The sequence below is a fragment of the Juglans microcarpa x Juglans regia genome, chromosome 2S, assembly GCF_004785595.1.
Source record: "Juglans microcarpa x Juglans regia isolate MS1-56 chromosome 2S, Jm3101_v1.0, whole genome shotgun sequence".
Classification (NCBI taxonomy): Eukaryota; Viridiplantae; Streptophyta; class Magnoliopsida; order Fagales; family Juglandaceae; genus Juglans; species Juglans microcarpa x Juglans regia.
In genome coordinates this window covers 23,564,943-23,584,190 of record NC_054597.1, presented here as the reverse complement: position 1 = coordinate 23,584,190, position 19,248 = coordinate 23,564,943, and the positions used below count along the sequence as shown (strand labels likewise).

Sequence of the window (19,248 nt, the reverse complement as noted above, 5' to 3'; positions counted from 1 at the left end):
ACACAATTCGACCAGTGTGTTCGAATGAGAAATTTTCACATTCGAATAAACTAACATTCAGAGTATTTGGCACGAAGTTTCCCTCCAAACACTTTCTCCGAGATAAATCCGTTCAAACAAGACGTTATTGGGTTCGAACTAATAATAGTATTATTATACTTATAAGTAATTTTCTATAATTTTATTAATCTATTGTATAAAATATTTTAATATTATATAGTATATATAATATATATATATATATATATACACTACAACAACTATTTTATACTATAATTGATAATATATAATATACTTTTGGTCTAATAGTTAATACAAGTAAAGTTACTTCTAATTTTGCACTATATATTATATAACTTGCTACCTTGTTATATAAAATATAATAAGTATAGTTATCATAACTTATAATAGTAATTAGTAACTATAGTTAACTTTGTAATATTAGTATTATTATATATTACGATTAGTAATATAATTAGAAATATATTAGTATAATAATTGTTCGTGTAACACCCCGTATTTTAGTGTATTTTTACTGAATGATTATTTTTAATAATTCAAAAATTTATTCTCTTATTTTATAATTATCAGATATTTTAAATGGGTTATTTTATGATCTTTAAATTGTGAAAATTAAATTGTTATGTTTTCTTAATATTTTTTTATTGTTGTACTTTAAATTGTTCTTCTTTTTAAATTAATTGATTGTGAGATTTAATTATTTTATTTTCATTGTATCATTATGTTTAAATTATTTTAATTGATTTACTATTTTAAAATCATCTTCGTTGGATCATTTTTTGTGACCCAAAAGGTGAGGATTGGACCTCATTTCTTTTCCTCACTTTTCTTTTTCTCTTTTTCTTTCCTTTTTCTTCTTTCTTCCGCAACTCTCCTTCCCCGCGCGACACACCCCCTCACTCTCTCCCGTACGCTTCTCTCCTTCCACCCAACCCACCGCCGTCGCGCCGCCGTGCGCGACATCGCCCATCCCGTTCACTCCCCCATCGGCCGGCGACCCTTGCTCGTAAATCCCAACCTCTATCTCTCTGCCGATAGCCCTCACGCCCAACTCCAAGCCGCGGCGCATCTTGAGCTCCAGCGCCGCCGTCGCGCCACCATCTCTTCACCACTTTATCCTCAACCTCCTAGCAACCCAATGGACCCAACTCCAGCTCTGATCCGCCACCGGTGAAGCACATTCAACTCCATCTCTGTTTAAGACTTTTTGGCCTTAAAACCACCATTTGCGCCGCCACCCACAGCAAACCACCACCACCATTGGCTTCACCGACCTCTCTAGGCCCTACCCTATCAATTTCGAGTATTAGTTTGTCTCCGTTGAAAAGTGGGTTCTTGAGACCCACGGCCACAGTGTATTTTACACTGTTACGTTGCTGTGTCGCCACCTTTTGCAGTTCCATGATCCTTCGAAAATTATTATATAGCACTGTAAGTATTTTTCCAAAGAATTATTGTGATTTAAATATATTTTTGCACTAACTCATATTATTGTGAACTGGTTGGACATGTCGGACTGAGTCCGAGGAGTTCAGGGGTCGGATGGATTGTGGACGGAGTTGTGTGTTTAGTTGGTATTGTGAAATGTTGGTTGTTGGTATGGTGTTGTTCATGTACATGGCATATTGCACGCATGATCATGTTTGTAGAGGAAACTGGATTTTCGTGTACATGCATTCATGTTCATGTGTTTCATGAAAACTGGGTTTTCATGTGTTAAAAGATTTTGGATGCATGTGTATCACGACCCCAAGCTGAGATGGGGTATTATCTCGGTGGAGCTCCTCTGGTCACTTGGGAGTGGAATATACTGAGTGACGTCCCCTGGGTTGTCGTTGGGCGACAACGGGATTGGACGAGATGGTCTCGTGCCGACTCCGTGGCCCCTCTGATGGTGGGGGCTAGAGGATGCTTGGCCATGAACGCGCTGGGCGCGGAACTGGGCATCGCTCGTTGCGTAGTGGGTGCTTGGCCACGAACGCGCTGGGCGCGGAACTGAGCATCGCTACGAAGTCAGGACGTGCGGATGATCCCTAGGAGAGATCATGGTGCATTGGTTAATGGAATAATTGCCTGTTTTCTGGAAAAATAGCGTGTGTTGATTAAAAAGATTTTATGTGATTCATTTTCTGGAAAAATGAGATTTTATTGATTTGGTTCATTTTCTGGAAAAATGACGGAGTATTCTTTTTGAGCCAAAATGGGATTTTGGCGTGTGTTGAAAATATCTATTTTCGGAGAAAATAGTATTTTTAGATTTAATGCATATCTCATCATATGTATGCATATTGGTAGCATTAATGTATTTTTATCTCGTGGTTATTTGGGTTATACTTACATGCGGTATCGTTCTATGGTAACGTAGATTTTGATGCAGAGGAGGATGAGGGTGAGCCTGAGGAGTCAGCTCCGCTCAAGGAGTGATTGGATCACTCGCATTCTGGTTTGGGACTTGTAAATATTTATTTTGGATGGCTGTATAATTTTTAAACCTTTTTACTGATTGTTTAAATTGTATTAACAATTCTGGTACTTAGTTGTATTAATTATCCGCTGCGTTGTTGTTGTACACTGTTGCATGTACACACACTTGGCACTAACGTTGGGATGTGTGACCCTGTTGTCATCATCCCGACGTCTCGATTCTCATGTCTCCTTACATGGGGGTCGTGGGTGCCACAATTCGAACAGATATTTATCCAGTCATTATAAACCCAGTTCGAATACAATGAAACAAATATCTTCAGTTTGAACTAGCAGCCGTTGAGAGCAACGATTTCGTCCCTTATCTCCGCTGTAAAAACCGCCGCTCAACCGCTCTAGCAACTCCACATTTGAACTTCTAAGAGGTATGGGTCAAGTCTCCACATCTATTGTTTGGTTTTATGTTCGAATGGGTTGTGTTTGGGGCGGTATGGATTTCGAATCTGAAATCCCCCATTTTGGTGTATTTCGTAGAAATAACATCAAAATAATCGATAGAAATGATTGGACTTCACTGCTTAATCATTTCTACCAATTAAAACAAAGGATAACATCTAGATTGAGTTTTTAAGTTCGGGGCTGAGTCGACTCAGCCATGGCTGTTTGGCTTGTTCCCGTTCGAACTAACTCTAGTCCATTCAAACGCTCATTTTCCAAATTGCATTATTTCGGTTGAAATAAAATAAATTTATTCGAATGAACAAAGATTGCCGGTTTGAATGAATAAAATAGTCCATTCGAATAGATTTTATTAGCTTGAACAAAATATGTTTCGTTCGAACTAATTATTTCATTTCAGTTCAATATAGTATAATTCTTCAATAATATAATTTAAATATTATGGTTAATTATATTCTTACTTTCCTTGTGGTTAAATAGTATACTAATAGCATCCAACTGAAGAAAACGTGCTAGAGATCAGCCCAGCCAAAGTAGCAGAGCAGCTCATGCTCAGGAGATGAGGCCTATACTTGTCGAGCGTGAGATCATTTTGTCTGACTTCTCCTATCTTTCATGGGAGGGACGAAACATACAGTCCATCTTCATCGAGCAGGGATGGATACCGATCTGTCAGCAGCGGGGACTGCATATCCAGAGATGGTTGGTGAGTTTTACCATGCCATAAAGAGGATAGCATTGATGCTCTGTTCTACACCTTATCAGTCTGGGGAGTGAATATTACTTTCTCTCCCTGCATTATTGCTGAGTTCCTTGACATCCTGTGCGTGGGCGACGCATATCCTGTAGCGGCTACACAGCGGCTGCACCATCTGATTTTGACACACCGGCCGCATCCTCTATGCTAGTCCTGAAAGTAGAGTCGGATGTAAGTGAGGATGGTAGTGAAGATGAGGATCTACCTAATGATGGTCTCACAGACGATCGGGTGCGTCAGGTAGTGTGAGACCCTTCAACTCCTACGTATGATGGGAGCATGGTGATCCGACTGGCCGATTCTATAGCATTTTTTCATAATGCTTAATTTGATTGTTAGCTATAGCATCGATCCGAAAAAACACAATATTGATTTCGGGATCAATCGAGCCAGATTTTTGTTGCTGATAGCATGGGGGACTCCATTGATCTAGCATTGCATTTCTTCCTCCGCATTCGATCAAAGTCATGCATTTCCAGTGGAGTTAGTCTACCATTTACACTATTGATATCTAACATCCTACTCCGATCGAGAGTTACAGTATCTGTGACTGAGCAGAAGTTGCCACAGATGGGGCCCCTTAACAAGATCACATTCAGCAAGAGTAAGGGGCACTTGCGGAAGACTGCACCAAAACAGCTTAGTGATCCTCCCACAAATCCAGTTTCTAGTAGAATTGCCGCTGTTGAGAGATCGCCTCCCGGGGTTACTTTTGATCAAGTACGAGCTCTGTTTGTGGAGTTCGTTAAGCCCATCATGAAGAAGCTTAGGGATCTAGAAGGACACATTAAAATGTTACAAGAGGATGTTGATCTACTCAGGAAATATTGATCATTTTAGTTATTATTTTACTTTTTTATGTTGTATTGAACATTATATATTTGGGATGTAATTAATGTATGATTTTTATTTTTCAAGTTTGCTACCTTGTTTATTTTTTTTATTTTACTTGCCTTTCATGATAATATAAAAAATGATACTATATTTAAAGTTATATTTATATAAATTTAACACAAAAGAAATCACTATAAAGTTTTGAAATTAATTACATAAAATTAATTTATGAATTTAAAAATATTTTAACTCACCTCAAATGATAATATATAATATATACACATTTTTATATTTTGAAAATGATAACAAAATAATGGAAAAAATATTTATTACTTTAATGGAAAAAATATATGCACAAATCCATACTAACAAACAAATTAATGGAAAAAATATCCGTTCAAACAGAGAAATTTAACTTCGAATGCTTATTAATTTTTCCTGGAAAAAATAAATTAATTTTCCACCAATATTATTATTCGAACAGATCATATAGTATTTGAACAGACATTAATTCTATGTTCAAATCTATTTTGTTCCATTCAAATGATTTTCCTTTTTTGAGATGATTTTGTTGTCAAAAAAATATCTTGTTCGAATTGATATTTATCTGTTTGAATGAATTTAGTAGCTCAGACATTTTTGGAGAAAATTTCATCTCAAAAAATGATTTTTAAGGATGAAATTTAATTCATCCCTAACAAATTTCGTTCATAAAAATCAAATCTCTTGTAGTGCATGATTCGACTATAGAATTATAAATTAACCGTATACATATAATAAATAATTAAATGCTTGAGATTCATTGCCACATTAGAAGAATTTATTTGCGAATTTTAAATAAATAATTTTATATGGCCCATGATCTCTTTGAATATAAAATTAATTCCTGCAATTAGTCAGCTTTTTTCAAATTCAAAGCATCTTCCCGTGCATGAACGTCGTCATCTTGCATGCAATACTCGGTTCATTAGATTAGAGATCAAGATGAATGTGGCACTAATTATCACGCACATCATGATTATCTGACAACTCATGAGTTTAATTTTGTAATAATAAAACTTTAATATTTGGTAGTGTATTTAGTATTTTTGTGAAAAGGAAAATATTCTAAAATAGTCTTACGTACGTACGTACGTACCTTATAACTATATAAATGCCTTAAAACGTTGTATATATTGAATATTAATCCTAATTCATCGATGCCATGCCAACATGGAAACGAAAAGCAGTACTTAATTTGTCAGATACGATCGATCTCAGGCGTTTTTTAATTAAATTCATTTCACCAAACCTTACTTTTATTGTAAATTGGATTAAGCTATGCTAATTATCTGTAATTTTTTTTTAAAATCTCTTTATGATGATTTTACTGTAATACTACTCAACAAATCAATTATAATATAACTTTTCATCAGAAACTGAATTTACTTCACAAGACCAGACTCTTCTGAAATGATGATCATGACAGGGACAAATTAGAAATTAAACTTCTTCAATATGTTATATATAAAAGCCAGGAAATATAGCAATACGTTGGTGAGAGTACGTACTCTTTTGACTTCTTTTCCTTGAATTCCTTCTTTGTGCGATTTTCTTCCATTTTCAACTTTTCTAATTAATTACTACGTACGTACCCTCAAGCGCCTCCATGTACTTAATACCGATGCAATCTAAAACATGCATGACTTGTAAAAATATATATTGCCGTACGTGGTCATTAACGTTGGTACTTTTTATGTTTTTTTTTTTTATTTTTTTGGGTCTTTTACCTACTAAAATAAGTTAGTTAAATATTACAAGAAAATTTTCCTATAATGACATGCTTTCCAATCCTGAATGCATGCAATCCGTACTATGTCTTTGGCCTTTTTCCGGAAAAATTGAGTGTATATATAAGGTATAGAGGGCACACAATCTGAAACAATTTGTCAGAAGATTCCGAAGACTCGCAATCCAGTGAAGGTCCCTGCAGTACGTTCGGATCCTTCAAGTTTAAAACAGAAGAGTATTGAGCTCAAATGTGTTTTGCCAAGCTAATATGTTGAATATATATAGTTTAGATCTGTAAATTTTCCTTCGGTAATGAGTATGCATCATGATCATCTGCATTAATATTCAAGTTCGTCCAACACGCATCCTCGAACTTTCAGATTTTATATCTCTCGATCCCCGGCCACCAAAATGAAGTTTTAGATTCAGATTCAACTATTTATAACTAATCTGTCCAAGCTAGCTAGCTAGCTCGCACATTGTACAAGCTTATAAACCTTAGTACTACTACTGTGCAACATGTAATCTTAGGCGCTACATATAGTAGATCCTGATCAAGACATGCTTACAAAATTACGATGTTTTTTTTTTTTTTTTTTTTTTTTTTTTTTTTTTTAGAGATGATCATCTTTTTACTAAATGTTTTTGTTTGGATTTTTAGGAACAAAAGCGATGGCGCTAGCGCTACTGATCTATTCGTTTGCACTCATTCTGGCTGGCATCGCTACCATGCACGACCAGTTCGGATTGGCAGAAGCAGCATTTTATAATTTAGGTGTCATCTACGGACTGTCAGGAACAAACATACCAGACCCATATTCAACAGTCGACCTTTGTGAAAACATTGGTATCAGGAAAACAAGACTTTTGGAGCACAATGATCATGTGATGCTAGCTCTAAACAACACCGGCCATTTTGAAGTTAGCATCGGCGTTAGAAATGACGAATTACCTGAGATTGCATCAAGTGTCCAAGCTGCACAATCATGGTACGAACTCAGAGTGAAACCCTACCATCATGGAGTGATATTCGACTATATTGTTGTCGGCAACGACGCCATTCCCGGTCCCTACAGCGCGTACCTGGCGCCAGCATTAGAAAACATGATGGAAGCGATCAGCGTGTGGGAAGCAAGTACTTCTACAAAGGTGACCACTGTGGTGTCCGATTCTGTTCTAAACCCTAGATTTCCACCTTCGGTTGCTGCATTTAAGCCTGAGATTAAACTATACATGGAAAAGGTCCTCAAAGTGATAAGAAGAAATAGGGTCCAACCACGACTTATGGTCAATGTGTTTCCTTACTATGATTATGCAGCAGGGATTATACCCAAAGATTTTGCAGTATTTGGCAGAGATAAATCCTACTTTTGGGACAGCAACGTAGGTTATTGGAACATGTTCGACGCCTTGGTTGATGCTTTTTATTGGGCAATTTCCAGAGTGGGTGATGGAGTATATGTGGCGGTAGCTGCCACCGGTTGGCCTTCTGCCGGAAATGGTAATTTCACGACTTCGGCGATCGCAGCGGAGTATAATCAGAACCTTATGGAACATATTGTGAATGGAAATGGGACACCGTATGCCCCATGGTCCTTTGATGGGTTTCTTTATAGCTTGTACAATGAAGATCAAAAACCAGTCGGTCCGCGACAACATTTTGGGCTTTTCAATCCGGATCAAACGCCAGCTTATCCATTTTCTGTTCCTCATCCTCTCCCGCCCGAGGCCGAGAGGGTTATTAAGGGGTGAGCCAGCTTGTTTCTAGAAGTTAACGATGATTCACTAAATATTATATCTAGTGTAATATATATATTTGAGACTTAATTTCTTGAGATGATCAAAAATTTCTGGAGATGATCAACAAGACTAATTGATTGAGGAAATTATATTAGCAGTACAATAAAACTCCCGTCGACATCAACAATAACATTAACATTAAGACATATTTATAATTAATAGAGTAATGCTACATATAGTTGTGGAGTATGCAAATGTCGTGCAGTAGCTTTGAAAATGAGTGGGGTGCACTATTAAAAATTAATTTCTTTTTATATGAGTCTCGTATTTATTTACTTTTTTTAAAGTAATTACACGGTGCAGCTTGCACACTCACGATTACAACTATCATTTTTCTAATTAATATGCTAATGGCATGTATGTTACCTTTTGCAATCGGACGACCAACCAAACTAAGAAGATAAGTAATCAATAAACTCGACATCTGACATCAAGGATTCACTCATAAAAAATAAAAACAGAAAAACCACTATATATGTTTTTACCATGAGCACACTCGATAACAATTCTAGAGATGTTGGTATGTACCAACACTAACAATAACATCGAGCCTTAGGGTTTCAAAATTTTTATTTATATGATACTATCACATTGTTTTCATCCCATGGCAGTAAATTATGCATAATAGCAAATGGAAAGGCATCTAGGTAGTTTTATAGCGAAAAACATATTTTTTTCTATATATATAGAAGATTCGCGTTAGTTTTTCAAAAGTCTAAAGAGAAAACACCACCTATCTTAGTTTACTAGTGAAGGAAAAGGTCCGCCCTACCACTATACTGAACGATGCTAGCTACTCAAGGCCTAAACAAGACATACACATATCATTTTTTTTTATAGGAAATAGACATCATTTCATTCATTTATAAGGAAGTTACATCTGTGACTCAAGGTTCAAGCCAAACTAAACTCCTGTTGTAAGCTTCTCCGTACACAAATATTATGTGACGGACATTGTCTGAACTTCATAAAACTCTCAAAAGAGAGTATTAATCTCTGTATAAAATAGAGATTAAAAAAATCAGCATCCAAATTCTATCCACCAAAAGGGGGGAAGTATAGAAAAACACCCATCCTCCTGACCGGAGGAGGGAGGAACTCACAATGCTATGGACATAGGTCCAATAGCCTATTTCACTTTATATTTCCTACAAACAAAAACAACAAGTACCAAAAAAAAAAAAAAAACACACCGACATTAAGTCGGAAACACAGAAACAGAAACAACAAAACAACCACCAAACATGCAGAAACTGAAAAGCAGTAAAGGGAATCGGTGGTGGCGCGTGAATGACACGCGTCACTTTGGGGAGGAGCCAATCGGCCGGTCGAAGCAGTGCCAGTGAACTAGGCCCTAAGCTGCCGCACATGGCACCGACGCAGTGTGATACGCGGTGGCTCGAGAGTACCATGCACTCTCTGAGATCCGCGCGTGGGTGCGACGCGCCGCTCCGAATGGCACCCAAAATGGACGGCTGCAAGATCGGCGGGTGAGGGTTCTACCGGTAGTGCCCGTGTAGGAAAATGGTCATCGGAGAAGTTCAGATCGACTACTCTCCCTTTATTCGGCCGAAAACTTGAAAAAGCAAAAAAATACACAAAACCCGTCGGAGACGACGGTAGAGAGGGAGGAGAGGGAGGGGAAGAGGGAGCCGAAGCTCCCCCTCCCCCCAGCTGTGGTCGGACGAGAGAGTTTTAGAGAGAGAGGGTCTGGCTTTTGAGTTTTAGAGAGAGAGGACATACACATATCATTAGATCATCATCTATGCCAAAAAATCAACTGTTCATACAATTAACTAGTACAAGAAAAATGAACATTTCCGACAATAATTTACTACACAAATGACTATTTGTGATGAGAATAGACTCATTTAAGTAAAAAATAATCATTTCCATATGAATTAATAAAATAAGAAATTTTCCATGGACGTCCATATAAACTTTCCAACCTTCAAATTCATACTCACTAACTGTATACAAAGACTTCGATTAACTCTAAAATATGCATGCATTCCTCAAAAGGACAACTACTATAAAAATTCATTCAAAAATCAGTTTATCAAGACTCGGGCCTACTGCATGCAGTGAACCCAACAGACAAAATTTCGCATTCAGCAGAAAGTCTCAACCCTAATCACAGTATCGATGCTCTATCACTGAAAAAATGACAAGAACACTTAACGACCCCGTACGTCTACACATTCTTTAGTACGTTAAGGTACTGATCAACATAGTAAACTTATAGAACTTGAACTCCTAACATTTCCATTATCAAGCTGATATCTCACCAAACACGTCTAAAACATGTTGATTATTAATCGCAGGATTAATAAGAAATAAGTGGCCAATTTAATCATTATTGTATAGAATAATAATCAATTCCAAACTGGATTTTAATTGTATCATAAATTCTAGCAATTAAGATCCATTGTTGTAATGCCCGTAGCCGGAGGTCCAGGGAATTAGTTCCTATTACCTAAATCATTTTCCAACAATACAAACAAAATTCCAAAATACTCCATAAGCATCATCCATTTCAACCAAATATAATATATATAATATAATATAATAATATATATATATATATATAACCCTCCACAAGGTCATCAATGAAATAATCCAACAAAATCAATCAACAATACAAGAAAGTCTTAATAATATTAACATTCTCCCAATAAATCAAATCAATGTAGTAATAATATCTAATCTACGGAATAAATCTGTAATGCGCTGGTCCCACACGGGTCAGAGAGTTACTTCCTCTCACTTAAACTCGTCTTTCAACAATATAAATATAGACTCTAAATTCCCATTATCATTTAGAAATTTCAATTCAAACCAATTTCCTAAATATAACCAATATTCCAAAATGCCAAGTCATCATAACACAATAAAATTTCTTAATAAAAATCGTCAATACTCATAAAAACTTTCTATGCTTAATCCACTATACTTAAATCATCTCACCCAATGTCTCATAATCTTGATCCTCAACTGAACCATCAAAATATCTGAAAAATATTGTGGAGATAAGGGGTGAGTTATCAACAACTCAGTAAGTAGAGAGTATATATTAGCATGTAAATATGAGCATTTATAAAGTTCGGTATGCAGAACAAAACATTTACATTCAGAATGCAGAAACAACATATTTACTATCAGAATGCATAAACAAAACTTTGTACAAAATATTAGAGCGAAAATTTCAAAAAACTTTCTTATTCAAAAATCTTTCGGAATATCCAAACTGAAACATTATATTCATATCATCTCATAGCATCACATCGGGACAAATAGCACGTTTAATCCCCATGGTATGGATATAAACCACCATTATACCTGTGGCTGAGGCGTATACTATGTTTCACCCTCGTGGTAGAGACGTTATAAACCACCATTATACCCGTGGCTGAGCCGTATACCATCTTTCACCCTCGTAGTAGGGTTATAAACTACCATTATACGCATGGCTGGTTTCTTGGTATTTTCGAAATGAGGGGGGGTTGGCCTATGGTGGCTGAGCAGAGATTTGTGGTCATGGGTTGATTATCGTTGGGCTGGGTGCATGGTGATGCGACGCGGAGGTCCTACTGTGGGGGAACTTTGTCCTTTTTTTTTTTCTTGCTTAGCACAAGCCAGGCCTCAGTGATGGTGGTATATGTTGTGCAAGGAGGAGCCGTGGTTTTCTTATTTGTGTGGGGGAGATGTTTTCGTGTGATGGAGTTGGCAGTTGTGGCTGGGTGGAGTTTTGGACATGGGAGAGAGCTTTCATGCTGCTTGGCTAGTGTACGTGGGGTGAGGGGGTTGGTTTCTTGATGTCACACGTGGGGCTTACGGTGATGCATGTATGGTGAAAGTTAGGGGCTACCCTTTAGTAGTTGCCGCAAGATGGGGGCTGGCTGAATGCATGCTGTGAAACTTACGTGCATGGAGGACAGCTGTAACGCCCCGTTTTTAGAGGTCCTGAGAATTACCTCATATTACCTAAAATCATCTCCAATATCACAACTATAAAATCCAAAAGACTCTATAAAATATTAATTCATTTACTCAACCAAAATATCCATGTTCCTTCAAATCGACAACAAAGAAATTCTCCATAACATCAATTAAAAACTCCCCAAAGACTCAAAAAATCCTTAACCCAACACATCAAGATATCTGAAAATATTCAATTTACTAACTATGACTCTCAAATAAGTACTTGTACCCTCGGACACTTATTCCTCTACGATCATCACACCTTGCTAAAACTTTCTACTCTTGTTCTCCAGCTGAACCATCAAAATTATCTGAAAAATGTTTAGAGACAAGGGGTGAGTTATCAACAACTCAGTAAGTATAGAACATATACTAGTGTGTAAACATGAACATTTACAGAGTTCAAAATGCAAAACAAACTACTTTCTTTCAGAATGCAGAACAAAACATTTTCTTCTAGAATGCAAAATCAGAATATTATGAAAAATATCAGAGCGAAAGTCCAAAAATATTCATAATCAAAATCCCTTTGGCATAGCATAAACTGAAATATCACATCTTATCTTATCAGAATAGAACAGATACCATGTTTAACCCCCATGGTAGGGTTGCGCAAACCCTGGCGGCCAACTAAGCAAAAACAGAATGTGAATCTTCCCCTTATTATTCTCGGAGCCCCCAGTGTGTGCACAAGAAAGACCACGCAGAAAACCACTTTGCTTCCAAAGTGAGTGCACCAGAAACATAAAAGTTGATACCAACCCAAACAAAGGCCACAGCTTTACACCCGTGGTAAGGTCAGAACGGAACAAAAATAAAACCAGAATGTTATGCCAGAGGTTTTCAGAAATCACATCATATCATATCAGAGTACGAAACATGTTCAGAACATAACAGAATCAGATCACAAAAACATGATTTATGTGCAAAATTTCATATTTGCTCTCTTTTGCACAATTCAGAAATAAAATGCCAAAATAACTCATGTCTACACCAGTCATGCCAGAAAATACTTTATTCTTAAATAGAATCTCAGGAGTAATGCAGAACAAATAACTGAAATAGTTCAAATTTCTTTTCATAACAAAACATACATATTTTTCAAAAATCAACCTCAACCTATTTTATTTTTATGTAAAGTCTAGCATAGGAACCCTGCTTACCTGAACTTCTTAGCTTTTCAGAAAATTCTCCATGGCAGTACTAAATAAAAATCGATCGTCACCTATAAAATAGTCATGTACTCCCATAAATTTCCAATTAGCCATGTATTTCGATATTTAAACCTGAAATCAACCTAATGTAATTCCTCAAAACCTAAAATTCCCATAATTTCTAAAATATCATCATTTTCCAAATCAATCAATATCCAAATCAATCAATGTCCAACTAAAACCTTAAATATTAACAATATTTCTATGAAATAAGATTTTTGGTACTAGTATGAAGTGGTATTAGACCCACTAAAAATAATATACTGATTCCTGTAAACAGACCCATGGTTACAAAAATAACATAAAAAAATGTTGTTGTAATTCAGAGGACAGAATTGTAATAACAACTAAGCTTTACGTAAAAACTCATTAAGCCATGTTTTCTTTTCTTTCTTTTTTTTTCTATTTGTTTGCAGGGAAGTATACATAGACCCAAGTAGTATGATGGAGGCTCACCATGATTGAAGGAGGTCGAGGCGGGGTAGGCGAGTGGGTGGTGGCTGAGACATGATGGCGCAACATTGAGAGTGAGAGAAAGAGATGAGCGAGAGAGAGAGAAAACGGAGAGAGTGAGAGACCATGGCTAGAGGGAGGACTTATGCACCGAGTACGACGGGGAGATATGGACTGGGGTCACCCAGGGCTGCGCCCAACAGTGGAGGCTTGTCCTTTGGTGTCTTCTGCTGTCAACGGCGTCTTATGCGGCTGCGTGGGTAGTGGCTTAAGGGCAGTGGGTATTTAAGACAAAAATACTCTGTTTTTGAGAGCCAAAACAGAGGTGCTTACGGTTTCGTGTGGGTTGGGCAAAGTGGTGATCTGAGGGAGGAGCAGCGACATTGTTGGCTTGGCTTCGAGGTGGCGAGGCTGGTGGACGTAACGGAGGTTGTAGGCTGCAGGGAGGCCGTGAGGGTGCAACTACGTGGGAGGCTACGGTATAGATTCAGTTTATTCTTGACTCTCAGTGATGGTTAAGCAGCATCTCTGTGGGTGGCCGAGATGCGGTGCATGGTGGCAGATGGGGAATACGGCAGCAACTGGGTGGCTGAAGAGGGCAGTAGCGGCAACTTAATCTAGGGTTGAAGATGAATGATAAAAGCATGAGGGATGTGCATGAACTGTGAAGTTAACTTGTGAATATATAGGTGATTGAACATAAAAGAACCCTAAATGAATAGAGACGTGCATGAGCATGGAAGTGGAGTCGTGCGGGGTAAGGAAGGAGAACCACCGTGTGATCTTATGTTTGGAAGGCAAGCAAAAGAGTTGATGGACGTATAAATATATATAGGAAATAGATAAAAGTTAAAACCCTAGAGAAAGTAGGAAGGAGAGACGTGCATGAAGTGGGGTCAGAGAGAAAAATCTCATGGATTTGGGCTTTATGGTCCATTTCAAAATTTTGGCCCATGACTAGTAATGAATAAAAATAAATTGGTTCTTCCTTAAATTTTCTCAGCCCACAAAAAAGTACTTGAAAAATTTTAACTAGGCTTTTCACATACCTAACCCAAAATATGTAAAAAAAAAAAAACAAAAAAAAAGGCTTGGTGCTGGGCGCAGGTGTTACAACAGCGGTTGTTGCTGTTGTCGCTTGATGGGCATGAGCCGCGTTACTAAACATGGGAAGGGAAAGAAAAAATAACGTGATGTGTGGTGAAGAGCAACTAGAGATAGATTAATTGAGATTTGAAAATAAAAAAAAAATGGTGCACGAGGCTGAATAATATATATATATATAAATATAAAAACAAAACATGAATTTAAGAATTTTAAAGAGAAAATGGACTTTAGAGTTGTAACCCTAATCCGTTTGAAATTGATAACTAACATTTTAAAAAAAATAACAAAACATGGATCGGATCTTCGTAAATAAAATGGGTTCGTAGCCAAAACCCAAATTTACTCATTAAAGCCCAAGTGAGCTTTTCATCCATATATATATATATATAAATAAAAAATAAATAAACTCGAGTTTCGTGTTGGACCCGGGTATTACAACCTTCCCCCTTAGAAAAAAATTTCTTCATCGAAATTTGCTAGTACCACAAGCAAAGCCTAAATATTTATCCACTACAACCATTTCATGCCTACCTCAATCATCCATCATTTTGTCGAACCTAATATTCCAAATTCTAACTCTCCAATATTATCGATCATATTCTGTGACGCCCCGACTCCCACATACAAAAAACACGAGAATCGTGACGTCAGGATGATGACAATACGGTCACGCATCCCAACGATAGTGTCAAGTGTATGTACATGCAACAATGTACAATAAACAACACAGCGGATAAATTTAACAAGTTAACTAAGTACCAGAATGTTAATACAAATATTCAAAACAAAGCATCTTTAAAAAGTTATATAGCCATACCAAATAAAATATATACAAGTCTCAAACCATAAATGAGTGATCATCATCACTCCTCGGGCGGAGCCGAATCCTCAGGCTCACTCTCATCCTCCTCTGCATCAAAATCTGCATTACCATAGAACGGTACCGCAAGTAAGTATAAACCAAACAACCACGAGATAAAAACATATTGATGCAACCAATATGCATGCATATGATGAAATATGCATCAAATCCAAAATATCATTTTCTCCGAAAATGGATATTTTCCAACACACGCCAAAATCCAATTTTGGCCCAAATTTCCCAGAGAATGACCCAAATCAATAAAACATCATTTTTCCAGAAAATGAATTACATACAAATCTTTTTATTCAACACATGCTATTTTTCCAGAAAATAGCCCATCAATCCATTAACCATATGCACCATGATCTCCCCTAAGGACCATCCGCACGTCCTGACTTCGTAGCGATGCCCAGTTCCGCACCCAGCGCGTTCATGGCCAAGCATCCTCTAGCCCCCGCCAGCAGAAGGGCCACGGAGTCGGCACGAGACCATCTCGTCCGATCCCGTTGTCGCCCGACGACAACCTAGGAAACGTCACTCAGTATATTCTGCTCCCGAGTGACCAGAGGAGCTCCATCAAGATAATGCCCCATCTCGGCTTGGGGATGTGATACGCACGCACCCAAATATCCTTTAACACATGAAAACCCAGTTTTCAATAAACACATGAACATGAATGTAATTACACGAAAACCCAGTTTCTTTTACAAATATGATCATGCGTGCAAATATGCCATATACATGAACAACGCCATAACCAACAACCAACAACTCACAATGCAAACCAAACACACAACAACTCCGTCCACAATCCATCCGACCCCCGAACTCCTCGGACTCAGTCCGGCATGTCCAACCAGATCACAATAATATGAGTTAGTGCAAAAATATATTTAAATCACGATAGTTTTTTGGAAAAATACTTACAGTGCTATCTAATAATTTCTGGAGGATCACGGAGGTGCAAGAGACAGCAACACAGCAACAGAACAGTGCCAAATGCACTGTGGCCTTGGGTCTCAAAAACCCACTTTTGAACAGAGACAATCCAAGACCCGAAATTGATAGGGTAGGACTTAGAGATGTCGGTGAAGCTAGTGGTGGTGGTGGTTGGCCGTGGGTGGCGGCGCAAAGGGTGGTTGAAGACCAAAAATACCCAAATCGGAAATGGAGTTGGTTGTGCTTCATCGGTGACGGATCAGAGCTGGGGTTGGGTGCATTGGGTTGCTATGAGGTCGAGGATGAAGTGGTGAAGAAATGGTGGCCAGAGGTGGTGCGATGGCGGCGCTGGAACGAAGAGAAGGCCGCGGCTTTGGGTGGTTCGTGGAGGTTAACGGCGGCGAGATAGGGGCTGGGATTGACGGGGAATGGTTGCCGGCCGGTGGGGGAGCGAACGGGAGGGGCGGTGTGGGTCACGGAGGTGCGGCGCTGGTGGCTGGGTGGAGAAGTAGAAATCGCACGGGGAGAGAGAGGGAGGGGCGTCGCACGGTGAGAAGCAGAGGAAGAAAGAAAAAAGAAAGAAAGGAAAAGAAGAAAAGAAAAAAGAGAGGAAAGAGAAAATGGAGGAAAAGAAATGAGGTCTAGTCCTCACATCTTAGGTCACAAAAATGATCCAGCGGAAACGATTTCAAAACAACAAGTACAATAAAATAATTTAAACGTAATGATACAATGAAAATAAAATAATTAAATCCAACAATCAATTAATTTAAAATAAAGAACAATTTAAATGCATCACAATAATAAATATTAAGAAAACATAACAAATTAATTTTCACAATTTAAAGATCATAAAATAAACCATTTAAAATATCCGATAATTTTAAAACAAGAGAATAAATTTTTGAATTAATAAAAATAATCCTTCAATAAAAATATATTAAAATACGGGGTGTTACATATTCTCTCATATTTCCCTAGCTATACACGTTCGCGCATACTGCAATTTCAGGTCTAAAATATGAACCTCAATAATGCAATTAAAGACCAAAATAATAATTACAAACTCTCCACATAATCCATGAACCTCATACAAATAATGAAATAAACTCTCAAACTATAATATCACCAAAACCACGCTTCCGCTATGCACCAACTTGTAGTCATAAACACATTGTAACTCACTCACGTACCTCTAAAATTAGCTAAACCCCACATTTAACCAGTCCATACATTTTTAACTCACCAGAGTCAAATTCAGAAATTATACCAACATGATTCTAGCCTCTAAAACATCAATATCACAAGTCTAAGCCTTAAGTTCCTAACCAAAACTCTTTCAAAGAAGTCAACCTGAAGAATCTCAAACTTTAAATATCATCACACTCCTCATTATAGTCTGTAGAGTCTCACACCTTGAATTTCATCACACTCATTTATACTTTTGAACACTCTCTTTCATTTTCAGTCGCGTTCAGATCCGAAATATTTCATAGTTGAAAACGAGGTGGGATATGGAAAACTTGCATTTTAATAAACATTTCAAAATATAGAGTTCATATAAACGTATGCAAATGGTTTTAACCACAAAACAAGTATGTATAAAATATTTTGAATTTATAAAAACACCTATATATATATAAAAAAAAAATGTACACGCAACCGTAGTAACAATATATTTCTAAAATCTAAACCTTCAATCTTATCCAAGTCAATTTGTAAAGTCCACAGCATGAGTCTACAAAATTTAAAATCTCAATCGTCATGAAATCAGTTTTAAAAAATCTACAAAATCCAACACCTCAAATACCATAAAACATCTTTCCTAAAGCTTGAAGATTCAAATACCTCTAATAACAACAAGATTTTTCCTTGCAGTCCACAAAATTCTAAACATCAAAACTAAAAATTATTTCCTAAAGTCCCTGATAACCTAAAACCCCAAATACTATAGTCTATAAAACTTCAAACCTGTCTTTCGGTCCAATTTATGTCAACAACAAAATCTAAACCTTAAATCATATCCAAGTCATGTCCTACACCCTACAAAATAAGCTTACCGGATCTAAAACCTGAAATATTATAAAAATCATTTCTTAGAATCTACAAAATCTAAATCCTCAAATTTCTATACCTCCAATCTGAAATTACTTCTTAAAACCCACATATATTTAAACATAATATGTTTTCTAGTCTGCAGAACCTCAAACCTATCTCTAATACCTACTGTAATGCCTCGATCCCGCACGGGTCGGAGAGTTACTTCCTATCACTTAAACTTGCCTTTCAACAATATAAATATAGACTCTAAATTACCAATATCATATAGAAATTTCAATTCAAACCAATTTCCTAAATATAACCAATATTCCAAAATGCCAAGTCATCATAACACAATAAAATTTCTTAATAAAAATTGTCAATACTCATAGAAACTTTCTATGCTTAATCCACTATACTTAAATTATCTCACTCAATGCCTCATAATCATGATCCTCAGTTGAACCATCAAAATATCTGAAAAATATTGTGGAGATAAGGGGTGAGTTATCAACAACTCAGTAAGCAGAGAGCATATACTAGCATGTAAACATGAGCATTTATAAAGTTTGGTATACAGAACA

The 19,248-nt window shown here is 37.1% G+C and overlaps 1 protein-coding gene across 1 annotated transcript; it reads left to right on the top strand.

Annotated features, from left to right (window-relative positions):
• The first annotated feature begins 6,937 nt into the window (after nt 1-6,937).
• Nucleotides 6,938-8,017, top strand: LOC121253481 (probable glucan endo-1,3-beta-glucosidase BG4). Its single transcript, XM_041153492.1, has one exon. The coding sequence runs from the start codon at nt 6,938-6,940 to the stop codon at nt 8,015-8,017; it is 1,080 nt and encodes a 359-aa protein (XP_041009426.1).
• The last annotated feature ends 11,231 nt before the right edge of the window (nt 8,018-19,248 follow it).

Coding starts and splice junctions, on each gene's coding strand:
- LOC121253481 (XM_041153492.1), top strand. CDS start 6,938: ATGGCGCTAGCGCTACTGATCTATTCGTTTGCACTCATTCTGGCTGGC.